General features: G+C 61.3%; 1 protein-coding gene and 1 long non-coding RNA gene across 3 annotated transcripts in view; both read right to left on the bottom strand.

The window, feature by feature from the left end:
- The window catches only part of EFNA3 (ephrin-A3), a 5,506-nt gene extending 2,878 nt beyond the window's left edge, over nucleotides 1-2,628 (bottom strand). The window contains exons 1-2 of one of the 2 annotated variants that reach the window (XM_014540806.1): nucleotides 2,305-2,628; nucleotides 2-274 (exon numbers count right to left, since the gene is read on the bottom strand). In XM_014540806.1, the coding sequence (XP_014396292.1) occupies nucleotides 2-274; nucleotides 2,305-2,615 (584 nt within the window). In that variant the 5' untranslated portion in view covers nucleotides 2,616-2,628. The remainder of the gene's footprint in view (nucleotide 1; nucleotides 275-2,304) is intronic. The other variant, XM_014540805.1, reaches the window with a different exon arrangement.
- LOC106726322 overlaps nucleotides 1-3,043 on the bottom strand; it is a 9,730-nt gene that overhangs the window by 5,876 nt on the left and 811 nt on the right. The window contains exon 2 of the long non-coding RNA XR_001362374.1: nucleotides 2,880-2,885. This is a non-coding gene — a long non-coding RNA (uncharacterized LOC106726322). The remainder of the gene's footprint in view (nucleotides 1-2,879; nucleotides 2,886-3,043) is intronic.

Below are 3,043 nucleotides of genomic sequence, written 5' to 3'. Positions count from 1 at the left end.
GTGGCCGGCGTGGAACTCGTAGCCCAGAGAGAAGGCGCTGTAGCGCTGGAACTTCTCCGAGAACTTGATGGGGCTGTGGGACGCGTGCGGCCGGTTGCACTCCCAGCGCTTGAAGCCCTGGCTGGCGTTGCAGGAGCGGTAGCCGGCGCGGCTCACCATGTACAGCACGTACTGCTCCGCCCCGCCGCCCGGCCCCGAGCTGTTGTAGTGCGGGCAGTAGATGTCCAGGTAGTCGTTCACGTTGACCTGCACCGTGTAGCCCTCTCGCCGCAGGCTGCGGGGACCGGGGGACCGGCAGCGGGTCAGAGAGAAGCAGCGCCAGGCCACCCGCTCTCTACCGCACCCTTCCCCAGGGTCCTCGAGCTCCCCGGCTCCTCGGAGCCCCCTCCCCCGGTCCCTGCCTTCCCCAGGACCCGGTGCCGCCAGGGCCCGCGCTAGACTTCCGGCCCGTTTCTGGTTCTGTCCTCCTGTGGCCACCAGAGGGCAGAAAAGGCGCAGGGAAGCCCCGCCGGCCTCCGAGGAAAGGAGGCGGAGAGAAAGGTGGAGGGAAGTAGGGAACGCCGGCTTGGTTACCACAGAAACGGCGCAGGCCCCTGCGATTCAGATTCTCAGACCCAGACCCGGATTTCCTCCTTCCACTCCCCATAATTCACCAGCGGGGCGGGGGGATGGAGGCAGGGAGGATAGTGACAGTGGGAGGAATCCCTTCGGATAGATCAGCGCCCTCCATCCCATCTCCCCACATGCTTTCCCGCGGCTGCCAGTCCCATAGGACCTGCCCTCACACAAGCATGTATGTAGGCTTCATGCATGTACATGCAGAGTTCTAGGGCGCACACACACACACGTCTACCACCCACGCGCCGGCGGCAGACACATGGAAAGGCTCGGTTGTATGTGTGAACTTGCACACCAGTATTGGTTGACCTCCGCAACCTCAAACTCTCTCCTTTCCCCTCTCTCTCTCTCTCTCTCTCTCTCTCTCACACACACACACACACACACACTGGCACATGCTTTCTCTACAGTAACACTGGTCTCTCTACCTACAGTCCCACTGACCTCCACCCTGAGGCCATGGCCATGGGCATTAGGTCCCCCATGTGACAACACATCAGGGAGTTAAGGAGCTCAGTATCAAGGCCCCACATGATATCCTACCAACCAGCCCAAACTTTCATATCTATACGTCTCCCTCCGTCCTCAACCCGGGCACCACTGTCCCTTACAGATGCTGGGCAGAGCCGTGGGCCTAGCGCCTGGACAAGATGGCTGTTCCTCATACTTCCCTGAGCCTCCTATGGGGCAGAGAAGCAGCTGCTGGGTCCCTTGTAATCCCCACCTGCCTTATCAGTCATCATCAAAGCACTGGTCTCAACACTGTCCATGTGGAGATGGGAGAAACATGAGTGGAGAGAAAAACTCAGAGAACGAGGCAGGAATCCCCCTCGTTTCCTTAGGGTAGGAATCACGCATCTCGGTGGTGAGAGGGAGAGTGGTGGACACGAGAAGGCACAGATCCTTGGCAAAATGTCAAACCACCGGAGTCCCTGAGAACTCCCTGAGGGGAGGGACTGGCTCCCCATGTCGCCAGGCACCTCCCAGTTCCACCAACAGTAATTAGATCTCGTAGGGAAAGGTGTTCGGAGGCTCTGCATGGGGAAGGGCCTGGAGGATCCCTGCCCACCTTACCCGACGTCCTCGGCCTTGCCTGTGCCACCCTTTCCCTACACATCCCCTTCCAGGCCTGGCAGTAAGGCAGACAGGTGGGCACTGGTGTGCGGGCACCCAGTAAGAATGGGCACAGCTTCCCTGAGTCATCAGGAATGCTACCAGCCCCACTCAGTTCCCACGGAGTGATGGGTCACTCAGGCCACTCCCTGGCACTCAGGTGGGCAGGAGTACTGGCCTGGGGCACTGGGAGCAGGAAAACGGGTTAGACCAGGCCTGGCTCCCAGCTGCCACCCTAGGTTTGCCTCTATCTCCAGCCCCAAAGGCTTCGAGGAGGAGGCCGCCCGTAGTAGGGGGCCACATCTTGAAGAGCTGCATGGCCACACTGGGGCCTCTGTCCTTGAGCCTCACCCGGGTTCCCAGCCCTGCTCTGAAGCAGCCGCTCCCTGGGGGGCCTTCTCGGTTCCCCTTCCCAGCAGGGAGTAAGCCGAAGCCAGAGCTATTCCTGTTGGTACCTCCATTTCCCAAGTGGGGTTGCTGGGTGACCACAAACGAAGAGAAACCATCTCTTACCTATCCCAGGGTTGGGCTGAAATGCCCCCAAAGCTGGGCACGTGGGAGGAAAAGACCTACTTGTGGAATGGCTGTGCCCAGCTGGAATCTGTCCGGCTGGGGGCAGAAGGGCCGGTGCCAGCAATCCCAGCCACACTGCTAGAAGGCCCGGGGGCCTGCTTGGCCTGGGCGCTTTCTTTAACCCTGTCACCCTCCGTCTTGAGAGTGAAGAAGGTGACACTAGGCCCCAGAAGCTCGCTGCTAACCCCTCCTCCAGGGCTGTACCTCCCCAGCTCAGAGCCCCGCCCCCGGTAGGGGGTGGGGCGAGCTGGGATCTGGGGACTGGGTGGTACCTGCCCCTTCAAACAGTTCTCTATTCTTTCTTCCATCATCCCCCACTAGCCTCCCACGTCTCTCAAATAAAGGCGAGTGTCCACTCACCCCACCTGGAGGGGGCGGCGCCTCACCCGTTATTTCGTCTCTCCTGGCCCTCACCGCCTCCGGTGCGCCCTACTCTCAGCGTTCTGTCTGCTGGAACCTGCCGGGTGGGCGGCGGGAGAGCGGGAAGAAGCAAACCTCTACCCCCACCCCGCGGGGCAATTTGGAGGCGTTAACCAGGGTGTCTAAACCATCAGGGAGCAGGGGAAAGACCCTACAGGGCCCTGATCTTGTCCAATCCCTGCCCCCACCCCTAGACGTGGGAATGCCGAGCTGAGGAAGTGGAGGAAGGCTGTGAAGACACCGGCCGGTCTCCTCCCCTCCAGCGCGCGCTCCCGAGGCCTCGTGCAGCTCGCTCCTGCAGGCGAGGCCAGACCACGTG

Source organism: Myotis brandtii, unplaced genomic scaffold (assembly GCF_000412655.1).
Source record: "Myotis brandtii unplaced genomic scaffold, ASM41265v1 scaffold250, whole genome shotgun sequence".
In the NCBI taxonomy this organism is placed as follows: domain Eukaryota; kingdom Metazoa; phylum Chordata; class Mammalia; order Chiroptera; family Vespertilionidae; genus Myotis; species Myotis brandtii.
Note: the sequence above shows the minus strand (reverse complement) of the source record. Positions and strands in the feature narration are given on the sequence as shown.